The following is a 16091-nucleotide window of genomic DNA, read 5'->3' on the forward strand; positions in this document are numbered from 1 at the left end:
AAAAAGCAAACTCCACTGTCAAGACAGCTCCTGGGGACCCAATCTACCTCCCAATCAGTTACTATTCTTCATCTCTGACAAGATCCTAGCTAGAGTCCTTCCAGACTGGGTCCTCATGGAACACCTGCTCCAATAAATACCCTTCATCAGGGTCAAGAGGGTATGCAAAGTGTTATTGGAGCACTGTTCACTTAGCTGCAGGTAGCTCTCTGGGCTCAGATTTGTTATCAAACTAGTCCTGATGTCATCTGTTAGCCATTCCCCTAATCCAAAAGACCATCTGTTAGTGGTGTCTTGTAGAGATACCCATTTCCTTTGACAAGGCTGCTTTGAGGTTTTCTTACCACTTGTGGATGTGTCTTTTTCCATGACTGACTCCAGCGGTCTAGGATACAAGCTAATCAGGTTGGACACAGTCCATGTCCTATCTGGGGTTCCCGGTCTTAATCCCCATTTTACAGATGTGGTAACTGAGGCATAGAGGAGTGAAGTGACTTGCCCAAAGAATTGAAGGAGGAAGAAGAGCAGGCATTTATACTCTGTCTTACAGATGAGGAAACAGGTACAGAGAAATCAAGTGACTTGCCCGCAGTCACCCAGCCGGCAAGTGGAGGAGCCTGGATTAGAAGCCAAGTCCCCTGGTTCCCAGGCCTGTGCTCTTTCCACTAGATCAAGCAGAAGTAGTGACACAACAAGGGATTGGGAGATTGAAGGTGGGGTTAACTAAAGAAAGGAAGAGAAGGGGGAAAGAGGGAAAGGGAAGAGAAAGAGAAGGAGGAAGAGGAAGGGGAAAAAAGTACTCTGATGCTTCTCTTCTTCCTCCACTGCTTCTTGTGGGTGCTAGCCTGGGGACAGAACTGTTTGCAGACCGCTTAAGGGAGGAGGAGCGGCAGGCGGCACTTGGGGCTGTAGAGCCACAGTTGGCTAAAGCAGCAGCCCTTCTTCTTGTCCCTGTTCCAAATGCCTGGAGGAACGGGTGCCTCTACTGATGGGGGCCATGACAGGAGCCACAAAGTGCGAGTGCCCCCTGCAGCAGTGCAAGCCTGGCTGGGCTATGCTGTCTTTTGATTGCGACTGCTATGGAAGTTCCTTATTTTTTTTCTAATGGCATTTGTTAAGCATTTACTATGTGTCAAGCACTTTACTAAGCACTGAGGTAGATACAACCTAATCAGATTGGGCACAATCCTTGTCCCACATAGGACTCATTTTCATAATCCCCACTTCACAGCTGACATAACTGAGGCACAGAGCAGTGAAGTGACTCTCTCAAGACCACAGAGCAGGCAAGTAGCAGAGCGGGAATTAGAACCCAGGTCCTTCTGACTCCTGGCCCGTGAGCCATCCACTAGGTTACATTGCTTGGTGCCACCATTATGGGTCCTGGATCCTCAGGCCATTTGGGCAAGGTGGGCAGATTGCTCCTCTTCCCAGTGCCCTGGTGTGGGGGCTGAGGGAGACAGTCCATTCCTGGTCTCCGTGAGAACAAGAAAGCAGCAGCAGCCACCTTTTCCTCCTCCGCCACCATCAACGCTTGGGGCACAGCCCCTGCTCATGTCACAGGAGCGGCAAAGGGATGGCTCACCTCCACGGCTCCTGGCACCAGTTGCCACATCCTATCTGCAGAGGGCAGGGAATAGACAACCATGATAGTCCCACCTCTCTGGCCCCTTTCTGGCTCCCCCCAAAAAAAGGATGACTTGGCCCCCTGAGACTGTGAGCAGCACTCCCCACCAACCCACATGTACATACCCACCCCATCCATGCTCTCCTAAAGCCAGTTCTGCTAATAGCTGCTCTGTGACACTGCAAGATGCTGTCGCAGATGACAGTGCCCTGAAAAGCCATGTGAAAATCCTATCTGGGACTATTCTGTCTTGACCTTTCCATGTTTTCACACCTTGTATGCACACAAACACACACACACAATATTACTCAAGCCGCAAGCCACCGGGCACTTACTTGTGTTGTGGTCTATGTAGTAATCTCCAACCTGAGGGTCGTAAGCCTCTTCCCAGCCCAACGGCAGCTCATCGCTAATACAGTCGGCGAAGGTGAGAGGCTTGGTATACCTGCAACAGGAAAAGACAAATGGACCGTCAACATACCAATCTTCCTTATAACTACAGCAGTTCTCCCCAGGGAAGGCTGGCCAAAATCAAGCAGTCAACCAATCAATCATACTTATTGAGAGCTTACTGCATGCAGAGCACTGTACAGAGCACTGTACTAAGCATTTGGAAGAGTTTAATGTAACAAAGTTGGCAGTCACTCCCCCGAGAGGAATGCCTGCCTATTTGGGAAGTTAGAAACATCGCCCTAATAAATCTGCACAAATGAATTCCCATCTCATGAAGGGGAAGAAGGAGAGACACTGTTCCTGTTTGCACAGCAGCAGAACCCCCGACCTCGGGGGTGGGGGCGGATGTGCCAGAAGGCCCTGAGCCTCCAACCCAGGAAGCACCCGAGGCTCTTTAGATCAACTTAGTACCTCCCTCCCGGTTCATCTTTCATGGCAAACACTGTTTCATTCTTTCTCCCGGGGAAGCAGAGGGTGTGTGTGGGGGCAAACAGTGGAGACAGGAAAAGCAGAACTGGATGGTCACTCTTACAAAGCCAGAGGTGGCACTTGTACAGTCCCCCACCTTTCTGAATCCCAGTGGCATCAGAGACAACCGTCCATGTGCACTATCACCCCCAAGGAAGTGGTTGGTCAGATTTGGCCCAGGTTCACCTCTAGCCTGGTGCAGTACCCAGTGCCAGCCCCAGGCTAGACCAGGTCTTGCCAAGACCCATGGGCCCAGAGTCCATTCCTGGGCAAACACAGGCATCAGCACCAAGCCAGTGGGACCGAGTGGCGGTTCCGGAGCTGGTGCCCTCTCCAGGGACAACAGTTTCCTCCAGCCTTAAGACACCTGGGAGAGGGACGGGAGAGCCCAGCCAGATCGACCGAGGACTATCAATTCCCTAGGATGCTTCTCACAGCTTCCCCAGACAAAGCTCACGTTGGTGATTTGTGTATCTCTCTCTCCTTTTTAAACTTTCCCAAGCGTGTCCTCGAGTGACAAAGAGGATGACTCTCAGCAAAATTCTCTGCCTCTTGTATACCCAAACTATGCCTCCTATTGCTTTGAGAGAGAGATAGCCTTCCTTTCCAAGGACTTATTTACAAGGCACTGGGTGGGAAAATGTGACAGACAAGCAACTTGAACCATGTAGAAAAATTTCCTGAAAGAAAACGTTGGAAAAGTATATTTTTCTGTAGGTCAGTTAATACCTTATGATTATATATATTGGGTTTTCAGAACAGACAACTCAAGAGATAATGGGCTTGATTTGCAAAGGAGAAGAACAATAAAGAAATGGCTACTTGGGGAACCTGTAAAGTTTCCATTCCTGACAAGTTTTTTTTTAAAAAAAAGAGAGAGAGAGACAAAAGCACAGACATCTCCATTTTGAATGTTTTAGACATTCCCCTGTTGGAACTGGACCAGAAAATCCCCAGAGATCTTTTCCATCTTTAGATTTCTGCGATGCTTTTTCCTAACATCTTAACTGTGGGTGTCGCCTCCACTGAAGAACATTAGACTGAGAGCACTCACAATTTGGCATTTCAGGAACAGATTTCTTCTGTGAGGTGTGTGTGAGAGTTTGCGGTGCAGCAAGCATCAGTAGAACACTTGTGTTTGGAGAACACAGCAGAAAGCAAGTGAAGCTAATTAGCTTATTAGCTCCTTTTGGCATTTGGTATTCACCCCACCCTCACCCCTACAGCACTTAGGTACATATCTATAAATATTTATTTATATTAGTATCTGCTTTCCCCTCTAATAATAATAATTACGGGATTTGTTACAACCTTTCTATGTGCCAGGCACTGTACACTAAGCACTGGAATGTAAACTCACTGTGGGCAGGGAAGATGTCTACCAACTCGGTTGTATTGTACTTTCCCAAGTGCTTATTAAAGTGCTCTGCACACAGTAAGAACCCAACCAAAGCCAGGGTTAAGGGGATAGTTGGAGGTCTCAGACCACCAGTTCCAAAAGGAGTCCCCAGAGAGCTTACAGAGCCCAAGAATAGAAACTCAGACAGGAAAATTACATCTGAGGAGTATTTAGGAGAAACAGGTGTAGTCAGGGGTGCATGGTTGGCTACTGGTACATCTTATTTTTCTGGCTAGGTAAGTTTCAATGTAGTGTTTTTAAAGCACTTTATCACCTGTTCAAGATAACTGCATTAGAAGTTACCTCAGCATCTTTTAATAATTTGGCAGAAACTTTCACTTGCTGCTCCCCTTTACTTTTATTTTCTTTAAAGATCACTTCTAGGCAAGGAGTTTTCTGTCTCCATATTGGACATCTCAATCAGATTGGCAGGGTTGCCAATCAACCCTGAATCCACACAGTTGTCACTAATGGAGTTGGAGCACTGGCATAATGAAGGATTCCACTGCCGTATTTGCAAATATCAAAGTCATTTTACAGGCTGTCCGTGGATTTTGGGAGGGCTGGGAACCCTGGGAATTGTGTTCTTAGATGGCAGCCTTTCCCCAACTCAAGGTGGAGATCTTTTTAGTGTGGGATGTAAAATTCAATGCAATAATCAGTACTAGTCACTGAATCCCATAGAGTTGATACATGATTAGTTTATCATATTTATTGAGCATTTGTTGTGTGCAGAGCATACATTCATTCATTCAATCATTTGTATTGAGCGCTTACTATGTGCAGAACACTATATTAAGCATTTGGGAAGAGCACTGTACTAAGCACTTGGGGGAGTGCAATATAACAGAGTTGGCAGACTTGTTCTCTGCCCGATCTCTGCCCTCAAGGAGTTTATCATCTAGCAGAAGAGATTACAATCCAAGGACATTCCTTCTCAGACTCAATTTATGCTGCCCATTACCCGTGTTCCATATAAACCTGTTCTGCCTGTCTTCCCAATGCAACCTGATCAACACTGTATTCATCAGCTTGTCCTTTACCAAATCCCCAGAATAACTTTGGAAGGCACAGTGAAACAGAGGTAGCATAGTCTAACCAAACGGGTGTGCACCTGGAAGGTAGCAGACTTGGGTTCTAATCACAGCATGGTCACCTGCCTGCTGAATGACCTTGCCCTTAACCTCTGTGTGCCTCAGTTTCCTCATTGGTAAAATGAGAATAACCGCCTCTGCCTTTCCTACTTCACAGGGGTGATGTGAGGATAAAATAAGGCCACTGGCGTGGAAGCACTTAAAAAAATAAAAACTTCCTAAGATCCAAAGTATTATATCTTCCCTTTCCCCTGCCTCCCCAGAAAGACCCCTCCAAATGAACAACTCCAAAAGCACTAAACCAAGCTGTTTGAGGAATCTGAGACTCCTTTGAATCCTGGTAGTGAGAAAGTCCTCACCAGCCTCAATATAACTAAGGGAATCACAGCTTAAAACGCTAAGTTTTTGGAAAGGGCAGCCCATGTTCCAATCAGTTCAAAGCAGAAACAGTGGCAGATATAGCTGGATGGTGACAACGAAGTCAGGCCTTTAGAGCACTCAATCAGTTCTCACCCTCCTACCATGCCTCGCTGATCTCCTACTACAAGCCAGCCCTTACACTTCACTCCTCCACCACCAACCTACTCACCATACCTCAATTTTGTCTACTGACCCCTCACCCACATCCTCCTCTGTCCAGGAATTCCCTCCCTCTTCAAATATAACAGACCACTACTCTCCCCAACTTCAAAGCTTAACTAAAAAAAATTACATCTCCTCCAAAAGGCCTTTCCTAAATAAGCTCCATTTCCCCTACTCCCTCCTCTTTCTATGGCACTTGCCTATGCACTTGGAGATAAACTCTTTAAGCACTTGCTATTCACCTCCCCCTCAGCCCCACAGCACTTACGTCCATATCCGTAATTTATTTTAATGTCTGTCTCCCCTTCTACACTGTAAGTTCCTTGTGGGCAGGGTACACGTTTACCAACTCTTGTGTTTTTCCAAGCATTTAGTACAGTACTCTGCAAATAGTAAGTGCTCTATAAATTTCTTAATGGATTGATTCTGGTTGCAAACAGGGACGCAGAACATCTACTCTTTGCTCAGCCTTCCTGGATGACACAGAGCACCGCACCCTGCCTCACTGAAGTGACTTTCTACTGCATTAAGTGAACTCATTGGAAAAGGATACTTGATTTATATTAATGTCTGTCTTCCCCCTCTAAACTGCAGCTTGTTGTGGGCAGGGAACATGTCTGCCAACTCTGTTATATCGTACTCTTCCAAAAGCTTAATACAGTGTTCTGTACATAGTAAATGCACAATAGATATCACTGAAGATGATGTCGAGGGAAAGGAGCAGCAACTTCTTAAACTCTCGATCTGGTTCCAAAGCGGATGGAAGGTCACGCCGCCTGCAACCGAATGCTGGAAATCTGCATTCATTCAGGTTGGACTTTTCACTTTCTTTTTGGCCTGAATGGCTGAACAGTGTAGGATGTTGGACAATAGAGCCTAACATAGTAATCATTCATGCAATCGTATTTGTCGCACACCATCGTGCTCAAAAGAGTATGATAAAATTAAAAAACAACACAGCATTACTAAGATTTGTTGCTTCAATTTCACAAGACAATTGCTTGGGATTTTACTGGGCTTCTGATTTTCCTGACCTGAGGGCCCTTGTCCACGGTAATAATGATACCAGTAATAATAATTATGGTATTTGTTAAGTGCTTGGCACTAAGCATGGGGTAGATACCAGATAATCTGCTCAGTTATAGTTCCTGTACCTCACAGGGTACACAGTCTAAAGTGGAAGGGGAACAGTCATTTAATCGCCATTCTCTAGATAAAGACGTTAAGGCACCAAGAATGACTTGCCCAAGGTCACAAAGCAGGCAAGTGGAAGAGCTGGGGTTAGCTCTCAGGTCCTTGACTCCCAGACTCCTGCTCTTTTCCAGGAAGCGATGCTGCTTCCCTTGCCCACTGCCCTTTGGGAAGACTTGCCCGGGGCAGCAGAGAGGTGGCCAGGGACTCTGGCATCAACATCCTGGGACCCATGGGGGAGGCACCTCTCACCCCCACCTGCTGCCTCATGGAGGGGAAGCAGATCCAGGAGGAGCAGGGCTGGCAGAGACCAGCATCCTCATTTGTTAAGAGCTGAAGCAGTTGTCACTTTGGAAATAGACAGGGGCACTGCCAAGAGTGATGGGAAGTAATTGACTATTTTTAGTTTTAGTTACTGTTGTTTCTGCTGTGCTTACACTTCCCCTCCCCCCCTTTATTTCTCTTCGAACTGTGAGCTCTCCGATGGGTCAGGAGCTGTGACAGAAGCATTATCTCTGTACCTTGCCCCAGCAGTACTTAGTTCAATGCTTAGCATAAAGTAAGCACTTAGCAAACAATAAATAATGACTAGCAGCCTTCAACCCTCAGAGCTGATATAATCCAAACAGCAGGGTTCTCAGCCCACAAGGGAACTCCTTCTGAATCAAAGGATCAAAAGAGCAGCCTCCTGGAGTGCAAAATGCCTGGCCTTCCTTCCACAGGGAGAATTATGAAGAGAAATATGGTTGATTCCCCCGACATACAGGCCTTGAAGAGTCACACTTTCACATTCCTCTGGCCTCTGATGGTAACTTTGCTTACAGAGGCTCTGGCGAACCACAGCCCAGAAAAGGATTTCTCATAAAAATGAATGCCTTTCCAAGCTTTTAAACTTGACTCACGCTTGGGAAGCAGTAATTTAAGAGGAATAAGAGCTCCTACTTTGGGAAGCAAAAATTTCAACTTCCTATCATAAGGGATGGAAAATTAGGGGCGCTTGGAATGGGGGCCCAGAGTGGAAAAGGAGCAAGCTTTCTGGCAGGAGGTGAGGAGAGGTGGAGGAGGGTCTCAAGAGTTTCCCGTCCTGAAGGCCCCCCAGGGTTAGGCCGCCTTCATTAGCCTCAAGTGGGAAAGTTTCTGGAGACGGCCAGAGAGTCAAACCCATTAGGAAGTCTCCCATAGTTCATTTATGGAAAAGGTCAAAGGAAAAAAAAACAAAACAGTGGAGGAAATCCTGACAATGAATATCTGTAGGGTGCAAATTATAAGATGGGGGGTGAATTATTCAATGTGGCTCAGTGGAGAAACAGGATAGGGAGGAAAGTTATAAGAGGAACAACGATATGAGCTTCTGACAGCTCTTCGGGAAAACAGTGAGTGACCCTCTGAACTGGGAGGTTTAACTATGCGCATCGGGGTTGAACCCTTTAACTGTGGCCTATGAGGAGACTCACACCAGGTGACCCATTTACCTGGGAAGCAGCATGGCCTAATGGGAGAGCACAGGGCTGGGGGACAAGGTACCTGGGTCCTAATCCCAGATCTGCCACTTGCCTGTTGTGTGACCTTGGATAAGTCACAACTTCTCCGGGCCTCAGTTTCCTCATCTGTAAAATAGGAACTCAATACATTTTCTTCCTATGTAGACTGTGAGCCCTATGTGGGATGGGGATTATATCCGACCTGATTATACCATCCCCGGAGGTTGACTCAGTGCTTGGCAAATAAGTGCTTAAAAAATACCACATTTTTATTCTTAGTTTTACTTTTTGTCATGATCCACAAAAAAACAAACCCCAAGCCTCTCCCCAACTCGCATAAAAACCTGATTACCAAAGAAAGCTAACTGACTTGGCCAGCTAGGGCTGGGGCAGGGAAGTGGGGGTGGAAGGGAAAGGATGGGGAGGAGAGGTAGCCAAACCAGATCTGGTTCTCCCTCTTCTTAATTACAAATCTCATAACGAACACAAACATACCTGAACATTTCACAATGGACACTCCTGGAAAAACATCCCAGAACATGTAGTTCGTGATCAGAGATCACCAGACACTGAGCCAGCACATCTACACTGCAGGCTTCAGGACCCTCTGCAGGGTCTTGGGGGCCTGGACCTTCAGACGGGAGCTGGCTTCCCGAAGGAGACCCACACACACACACACAGGCGATTCAGGAGTCCGGCTTGCCTGTTCTCTGAGAAGGAAAATGTTCCCCAAGATGGGATTTAGGAATATTAGATTTATGGAATTTATGTCTTTCCTGGATAGTAATCCTCTTGTGGCTTGAGCTGGGGAAATGAAAGAATGTTACAGAGGATCTCAGGTCTGGGATTATTTGGGGGGGAGAAAGCATTAGGGAAACCAGCTTTTACTTCAAGAGATGTTTTCTTTTTTCCACTAAAATCCTATCCAGCACCGCCACCTTTTACCATCTTCTAATAGCATTCTTCCTGTCAGATTCTTAGCTACTCCCTAAGTGCATAAGCTGAATTAACCCTTTCAGACCAGTAGGTTGCCCTGAGTAAAACAGAGTAAGCTCTAGACTGCAAGCTGGGTATGGGAAGGAAATGTATCTGTTTAGTGTTGTATTCTTCCAAGTGGTTAGTACAGTGCTTCGCACACAATAAGCAGTCAGTAAATAGGAGTCTATGAATGAATGAATGAAGTAAGGACTTCCTGGCCAGCACTCTCATGCTGACACTGCACCTCACAGAAGACCGGCAGTACAAAACAGCCTATCTTCTAAAGAATCGCTGAGGACCCCGACAAAAAATGGCTCTCTCCAAAGTATGGTTCATTCATTGTCTTGAGGAACAGAGTGCCACATACCTTGGTGGCTCTATTACTTTTAAAAAATGGCTAACATTTATAATAATAACAATAATAATAAAGAAGACATTTGTAAATCAGTCAATGGTATTCACTGAGCGCTTACTGAGAACAGAACACTGTACTACACAGAGGGGAGAGTACAACAGAATGCTTACTAAGTGGCAGGCACCTGTGGGAAGGGATTGTGTCTACCAGCACTATTATATTATACTCTCCCAAGTGCTTAGTTCAGTGTTCTGCACACAGTAAGTGGCCAATAAATACCATTGCTTGAGAGCTAAGCACTGGGTAGTCAAAAGATAATCAGGTTGGATACAATTCCTGATCCACAGTATGGTTTGTTGGTAAAAAAAAAAAAAAGATCTTGAATACCACTTTACAGATGTGGAAGCTGAGGTATAGAAAATTCAAATGACTAGCCCAAGGTCACACAGCAGGCAAGTGGCGGAGCAGGGAGTGGAACCCAGGTGTCCCATCCTGACTCCCAGGCCCATGTTCTTTCCTCTAGACCATACTGCTTCTCATATAATGTGTCTGCAGCTACTGGAAGTGTTTAAGGTGAATGGAAGCATACAAGAAGCAGTAAAAGGATCATCAATAACTAACCAGACCCCAAACTCCCATTTTAGGGACATTCAAGCTTAGAGTTTAATGACTCCTCATGTGCTCAAGCATAAACAAGTAAGTGGCTTGGCCTTTCCTTATTGCCCCAGGGTAATTCACATGCATATTTCCCATAACTTAGATTTCACAAGCCTCTCAGCTACACTCCTTCACCTCTGGGATGTTGGAGGTGGTAAACACGATTACTAAGCAGACCCAGTTCACAGGATCATACCGAAGGCCACAGTGAGCTGTCACAAACCAGAGGATCCTGCTCAGTGCAGGAAACCCTATTCAACTCTCTTGTTCTTCCCAGTTCCCCTTATTTCCTTCACGTCAACCCCACTGCTTCTAGGAGGTGGCCACAGACAAAAGGGTGACCATTCCCAGGCTTGAGACTGTGAACAATGGGAAAGGATAATTAAGTTATCCAGGAGACATCTTTAAAGGAAAACAATCCACTAAGAATCTCTCTACCTTATTTCCCATTCCCCAGACCTTTGCATCCTCTCTGTTTGGTCTTGCATTCTTTCTCCAGCTTTCCACTCCTTTGGTTGAACCACTTTCTGGTTTTGGATGCTCTGATTTACCCAGGTGCTCCTAGCAGGCTCCCTCTGTCCCCAGTCCAGATCACTCTCACTCCAAGAACTGCTTTTTGGAAAGGAGGTGAGGGCTGAGCCTGCAAAAGGATTTCAAGCCTCCGCCTCTCCCTCCCACATTCTGTACATTCTGCAGGGCACAAACCTGAGGCCTGGTTGAAAGACTTCGTGGAATCCGCCCTCTTAACTGTGCTAGTAAAAACCCACCCACTAGCCTGCTCACAAAAGGGGTGTTTGCTGCTAGAATTTTCGGTAGCACTTCTGTATGGAATGGCTGGAAAACACCAGGCTGGACTCGTGCAGGGACAGTGGTATTGGCATGAGACTGGGCACTCCACAATGGCCACTGATGGGCCATCGCCTGCCTGGTCTCTGGGGGCTGCCTGGAGGCCAGTGGGGGAGAAAACAGGATGGGGAGGTCGGAAATGCTCTTGATCACTCAGGGGTCTGTGCCAACCTTGGAAGTCCCAGGCCCAAGTTCTCAGGAGAGACGAGAGCCAAACGGCCCCAAGTGCAATGACCTAACACGATTTGATTCCCTGCTTTACAAAGGTAGGCTGGCACTTGACCTTAAGCTTCACCCACACAGAGAAAAGGCAAAACTGAAATTTTCTTCTGGGGAAAAAAATGCAATCCTCAAAAATTACCCGCAAACCCCAGCAGACATGACCTCTGTGTCTACCTGTGTAAGCTGTCAAAAAGCCTCTTCCTGGCCCTGTAGCGGCTCCCTCCACTTTGACGCAGATTCACCCCACCCAACTCTAACTCGCTGGCCTGCACCTGACTTCAGGACACATGCTCCTTTCCCTTTGATTTTTCAAAAAGCTGCAAGCCATTGTTCTCCGCACACTCCATCCAGGGTGGCTTCTCTTCGCACTGATTTAGAAACACTCAGAGAGGCAGATGCTAGACTGGGAGCCCTCACCAGCTCAAATCAAGATCCTTTCCCGGGGGTCTCCACCATGTATTCACAGGCAGGGAGCAGTTCTCCTTACGAGTCCCAATCCGGGCACCTTCAAGAAAGAAGGCATCAAGAAAGAGAGGGGAAAAAGGCATGACACCTGTTGAAAGCAAATCCCTCTTGAAGATCAAGGGGTCAAAGTGGTGTTTGCTCCATCTGAACACCCCATCTTACACATGCAGGGGTAAAGACGCTGCCCACTGATTTTGGAAAGCTGGGGAAAGTGCTTAGTACAGTGCTCTACACACAGAAAGTGCTCAGTAAATTTGACTGACCACACAGAAGCTCACACCAACACCACTGCTCTGACCGCCTGGCCGAATCCTTCCGACCTTCGGTTTTGCTCTGTAGCAAGGAAAGTTTGTAAGCATTTTTATGTTTGTCTAGCTTCTTCAGGATAGGGAATGTGCTGCTCCTCTGTTTCTTAGAGGGACCTTAATAAATACTACCTCTGCTAGTGTTGTTTTTGGCCATTTTTTTAATTATTCAAAGGAATACATTCAATTTTCCACTCACAAAAATTCCAATGCTAACACAGGGCACAGTATGCTTTTCTGTCATCTGCTCCTCCTCCTAGTGCCACCTGCCCCTGAACTCCTCGTCTTTTCCTGCTCCAAAGACTCCTGTTCTCCACCAGCCATGGATTCCCAGGTAGAAAAGTGTCTGTAGGTTGTTTTGATACTTGTCCTGCACTCTTCTCTCCTTCCAACTCACTTTTAAACAGATAATCAACCAATCAATGGTATTGATTTGAGTGCTTAATGTATGTAGAGCATGTGGGAGAGTACAGTAGAGTTGGGAGACATGATTCCTGCCCTCAAGGAGCTTACAGCCTAGTTGGGGAGACACAGTATAAGGACTTGTACAGCAGTGTTATTGGGCTGGGGCACGGTGAGTATCAAAATGCTTAGGAATGGGGAGAAGAAAATCAAAGTGCTTAAAGAGTAGAGACCCAAGTGCACAGACAACACAGAAGGGAAGGTGAATAGGGTGCAGAAATGAGGGGTTAGTCAGGGAAGGCCTCTTGGAGCAGATATGATTTTAATAGGGCTTTGAAGATGGAGAGAGTGGTGGTTTGTCAGACACAAAGGCTGAGGGAAGTTCTATTCAACAAGCACTCTCTGGTTGGATTCGGCACAACTTCCTATCTATATTGGACCAGGACATCCAGGGCCTGGCTGTCCCCACAGAGATTGCCTCAGTTAGTAATAATAATAATAATAATAATGTTGGTATTTGTTAAGCACTTACTATGTGCAGAGCACTGTTCTAAGCGCTGGGGTAGACATAGGGGAATCAGGTTGTCCCACGTGGGGCTCACAGTTAATCCCCATTTTACAGATGAGGTAACTGAGGCACAGAGAAGTTAAGTGACTTGCCCACAGTCACCCAGCTGACAAGTGGCAGAGCCAGGAGTCGAACTCATGACCTCTGACTCCGAAGCCCAGGCTCTTTTCCACTGAGCCACGCTGGTACAGTGCCTTGCACATCGTAAGCGCTCAAATGACATCGACTGATCGAGAAACTTCTCTCGATCTTATCTTTCTCACCACCTGTCCCTGACATGTCCTCACCGGGCATGTACTTGGGTCTGAACCCCCAACACTTAAATACTCACCCCATTTCCAGCCCTATAGCACTTTGTGAACAGATCCTTATACTCTGCCACTTTCCCTATGTGGAATTTATTTTACTTTCTCCTCCACTAGGAGTGTACGCTCTTTGAGGGCAGGAATTGTGTCTACCAACTCTACTGTACTGTATTCTCCCAAGCACTAAGAACTGTGCTCTGCACACATTAAGTGCTCAAAAATACCTTTGATTGACTGATTTCTATTTAGTGACCTATGGCGTCTATCTTTAGAGGCCTTTAGCTACTCCACGCCCAGTTAAACTTCGTTGGTTAGTCAGTGCCAGACTAAGGGTGGTCTGGCTAAGAGAAAAGTCTGAAGACTGAGTGATTTTGTATGGCATACCAGACAGAAAACTCCCCTGGGTTTGCAGCTTGGTTTAAAACAAAGCCTCCAGCAGCCAACACGTTGGCTCCAAGGAGTGTGCATTTCTTCCTTTGATTACTGTGATTTCCTTAACAGGATTTTGTAGGATTGTTTTTCCCTGAAAGTAGCTCCACCTGGAAAACAACTTTAAAAACAAAAGTTCTCTCGGCTAAATTAAAGTCAATGGGGAAACAAATGAGCAATTAAAATTGCTATTTTGGGATTCAGAGAACTGAGGCAAGAAATACATAATATGAATTATTCATTCATACTGCCAGGGTTACTTTTGTGCATTTTTTTTTTCCATTCTGTCTCTGCTCCCTTTCTTTGTTCATTCAGTCTCTACAACACAAAACAGAAACTCCTCAATACAAAACACTTATCAATGCTCTTTGGGACACTGATGAGCGCATATATGCACACACACTCACACCCACAGACTCACACACACCTGGGACTCGGATATTCATACTATAGAACTAAAGGTTTGCTTCTCCAGATGGAGAACAATTTGTAAATAAATGAACAAGTATGAAAATGCTTTCGACTCCCATCCTAAATGTCCAACCTGGAAGAATTATTTGTTTGTTTGGGTGCACATAACAGATACAAACCCGGAAAGAGAGAGGTGAGATAAGAATTTCTGAGGCATCCTAACCTTCCCTACAACTACTGGGGAAAATACATCGGCACTCTGCTATCAGAAAGCTCAATACACATGTAGGTCTGGTTAAATATTGTCAATTTTGATCAGCCACCTCAATGATCTCCTAGCTTCCAATACAAAAATGTTCAGACCATGTTTCCCCAATCCTTAAGAAACTTCAATGGCTGCCATCCACCTCTAACAAAAACTCCTCACCATTGACTTTAAAGCACTCAATCACCTTGCATCTTCCTACCTCACTCCGCTACTCTCCTAGTACAACCCAGCCGGCACACTTCGCTCCTCTAATGCTAAGCTTCTCACTGAACTTTGGTTTCATCTATCTAGCCGCTGACCCCTCACCGGCATCCTGCCTCCGACCTAGAATGCCCTCCCTCCTCATACCCTACAATTACTCTTCCCCCTTCAAAGCCTTACTGAAAGCACATCTCCTCCAAGAGGCCTTGCCTGACTAAACTTTCCTTTCCTCTTCTCCCACTCCCTTCTGTGTCATCCTGACTTGCTCCCTTTATTCATCCCCACTCAGCCCCACAGCACTTACGGACATTACTATAGTTTATAAATACATATGTGTGTGTGTATAGACACACACATACATTAATGTTTATCTTGCCTAGACTGTAAGCTCGTTGTGGGTAGGGAATTTGTCTGTTTATTGTTACATTGTACTCCCTCAAATGCTTAGTACAGTGCTTCGCACATGGTAAGTGCTCAACAAATATTATTGAATGAATGAATGAATCCAGTCTCTCCTCCTTGCAGTCCATATTTCACTCTGCCACCCGGGTCATTTTTCTAAAACAACATTCTGCACATACTTCCCCATTTCTCAAAAACTTCCAATGGCTGCCCCATTCTGCTCTATATCAAGCAAAATCTCTTGACCAGAGCCTTGAAGGCACTTGGTTCTCTCCCTCCTACTTCTCCTCCTATGTACTTAGACTGTCCCATGTGGGACAGGGACTGTGTCCAATCTGATTAACTAGTATCTACCTCAGTTCTTAAAACAGTGCTTGACAAGTGCCATTAAAAAAAGAAAAAGTCCACTCCCTTCTCCCACTACATCCCAGTTCACATGCTCTTACCTGCATTTCCTCTTAGCCAACCTGCTCATTCCCTTGTGTTCTCACCTCTCCTGCCATCAACCACTTGCTTCTGTGCTTACTTCCACATCCTACCTGGAATCACCTCTTATTTCATATATGACAGACCATGGCTCTCCTCAGAAGGGCTCTGAAAATAGGATGAAGCTTCCCCTATCTCCAATTTTTCCCACTTCATGGCACCAAATTGCCACTTTAGCCATTGTGCCATATAAGCACTTAAGTTCTCACAACCTGGTTGAACCTACATATGTCAATCAATGGAATTTCCTGAGCACTTACTGTGTGCAGAGCACCGACCTTAGTTAATGGGAAAGTACAACTCAACAGAGTTTTCTTCTTTTTTAAAAAATGGCATTTGTTAAGCACTTACTATATGTCAGGCACTGTAATAAATGCTGGGGTAGATGCAAGATAATCAGGTTGGACACAGTCGCTGTAGGAGGGAAAACAGGCATTGAATCTCATTTTACAGGTGAGGAAACCGAGGCCCTAAGAAGTCAGTGACTTCACACAAC

At 45.9% G+C, this 16091-nt stretch overlaps 1 protein-coding gene across 1 annotated transcript in view; it reads right to left on the reverse strand.

Moving 5' to 3' along the window:
• The window catches only part of WWC1 (WW and C2 domain containing 1), a 115653-nt gene that overhangs the window by 53921 nt on the left and 45641 nt on the right, over window positions 1–16091 (reverse strand). The window contains exon 2 of the mRNA XM_029050813.2: window positions 1963–2072. Coding sequence (XP_028906646.1) covers window positions 1963–2072 — 110 coding nt within the window. The remainder of the gene's footprint in view (window positions 1–1962; window positions 2073–16091) is intronic.

Source organism: Ornithorhynchus anatinus, chromosome X1, assembly GCF_004115215.2.
Source record: "Ornithorhynchus anatinus isolate Pmale09 chromosome X1, mOrnAna1.pri.v4, whole genome shotgun sequence".
Taxonomy (NCBI): domain Eukaryota; kingdom Metazoa; phylum Chordata; class Mammalia; order Monotremata; family Ornithorhynchidae; genus Ornithorhynchus; species Ornithorhynchus anatinus.